The 2,116-nt window shown below is 45.9% G+C and overlaps 1 protein-coding gene across 1 annotated transcript; it reads right to left on the minus strand.

Annotated features, from left to right (window-relative positions):
- Window positions 1-287: 287 nt before the first annotated feature.
- LOC147693176 (olfactory receptor 6J1-like) lies at window positions 288-1,235 on the minus strand. Its single transcript, XM_086939580.1, has one exon. The coding sequence runs from the start codon at window positions 1,233-1,235 to the stop codon at window positions 288-290; it is 948 nt and encodes a 315-aa protein (XP_086795706.1).
- Between the last annotated feature and the right edge of the window lie 881 nt (window positions 1,236-2,116).

Below are 2,116 nucleotides of genomic sequence, written 5' to 3' on the forward strand. Positions count from 1 at the left end.
CGATATTCATGCATTGCGGACGATTTTTATCGCATTTGCGTTAAACCTTGGTAATACCAAGGTTTATCTGCGATAAAAATCGCCGCAGGTCGGCGATACATTTTTGTCTCTAACCAAGCAATAGCGATAATTATCGCTATTGCTTGGTAATATGCCCCGTAGTATCAAGAGTATGACATATACCACACAGCAAATGTAGAGTCATTGGTGAGATAACCAAAGAAACATGTTTTATTACCATGCAGGACATTGTAACTCGTGTTTTATTTTGTTCCGTAAAAGATCACTCACAATATAACGTGAACATTTTGTTCTCTGTGTACATGTTTCTTTAACACAGCCTTAAACTTTTCATTTCTGAAGGTGTAAATGAAAGGGTTCATCAGAGGAGAGAGGATGGTGCTGAACATGTTGACTGCTTTGTAGACCTCTACCGAGGGGTGAAGCGCCGGGCTCACTTCGATGAAGATGGAGGTTCCGTAGACTATGGCCACCATGGTCAGGTGGGAGCTGCAGGTGGAGAAGGCCTTGAGTCTTCCATTAGTTGAAGGGATTCTCACAATAGTCCTAATGATGAAGGTGTAAGACACAATCGTCAACCCCAAGGAGCAGGGCAGGAAGAAGAGAGACACAATAATATTATTCAACTGGATCGGCCGCGTGTCCGCGCAGGCCAGCTTCATGATCGCCAAGCTGTCACAGTAGACGTGGTTGATGACATTGGGGCCGCAGAAAGGAAGCCTGCTGATTGCAATAGTTGGATAGAGGAGACACAGTAGAGACCCAAGCCAAGATACGATGACCAGTTCCAGGCACAGCTGACCACTCATGATGCTGGTGTACCTCAACGGGTTGCAGATGGCCACGTAGCGGTCATAGGACATGATGGGCAGGAGGTAAAAGGAATTGGTGGCAAGGTAGACATAGAAGAAGGACTGTGTAAAGCATGTGGCAAATGACACCGATGTGCGCAAAGACAATGTCTGAACTAACATGAGAGGGACAATATCTGAGATGAAGACAGTCTCCAGCAGCGACAGGTTCCAGAGGAAGAAGTACATCGGGGTGTGCAGCCGCCGGTCCACGCTGATCAGAACTAACATGAAAACATTCCCCGCCATTGAGACCATGTAGACAAGCAGAAGAATGATGAAGATACAGATCCGGATCCCGAGGCCACCACTCAAGCCCATGAGGACGAATTCTGTCACCGTCGTTCTGTTCTTTGCGTCCATAACCGCTTGAGAGAGTCCCTGGAAGAAAGATTAGATTAGATTAAAATACTTATAAAGCGCATGGCTGCATCGGCAATGAGGCGTCCCAGCATTGACAGCTAGACTAAGCCGAGAAAGCGAGCCTTCAACGATGAGTACAAGATGAAATGGGCATATGTAGTACCACAAGAAGAGCATTGCTTCGTCCCTCGCTCACCGCACCGCTTTCATCCATTACCTCTTCGTCATTATGACTATTAGTCAAGGCCACTGGAATAATGTGGCAAAGGAGGGCCATATTATGAGGCAGGGTTGACTAAACTATGCGGCAAGAAATGCTAAATATCTGGAGTAATGCAGCACATTAAGTGATGGTATCAGCTACTTATTTTGACATTTTTACACATTTGAACTCTGCCTGATCAAAGGTTTCATCTTATTAGTACCAGTTTAGCATCCAAAAAACAACAATAATGAACTGAAACGTGACCAGCCGCCCTTAACAATGGGCGTTCTGTTGTGCGGCAACACTTCTCTCTAGATATTTAGTAACTTTTGGTCCATTTAAGCTTGAAGCAACCTTTTTTGGGTTAAAATCGACAAATTATGCAGCAGATGTTAGACTATGTGGCAAATGAAAATCCAGCCTCCGCCACCCTCCCACCCGCCACCTACCCGCATGCGCAGTTTTCACCAAGAACGCAATGAGGAGGAAGAGGACAGCCCGGGGACACCGCAGCTAAGATAAGGCGTTTTTATATACTTTTAACACATTTTTTAATAGTTTTACCGAGTTCTTAATAGGGCGGGTGGAGTAGCGGAGCTATGCGGAGTTTGTACTCAACTCCATGGCGCTCGGCGTAACCCCACTCCGCCCACTACGTCCTACCTTCATTCATTTC

Source organism: Lissotriton vulgaris, chromosome 9 (assembly GCF_964263255.1).
Source record: "Lissotriton vulgaris chromosome 9, aLisVul1.2, whole genome shotgun sequence".
Classification (NCBI taxonomy): Eukaryota; Metazoa; Chordata; class Amphibia; order Caudata; family Salamandridae; genus Lissotriton; species Lissotriton vulgaris.

Bases quoted from the DNA above. Each gene is read 5' to 3' on its own strand.
- LOC147693176 (XM_086939580.1), bottom strand. From the start codon at position 1,235: ATGGACGCAAAGAACAGAACGACGGTGACAGAATTCGTCCTCATGGGC.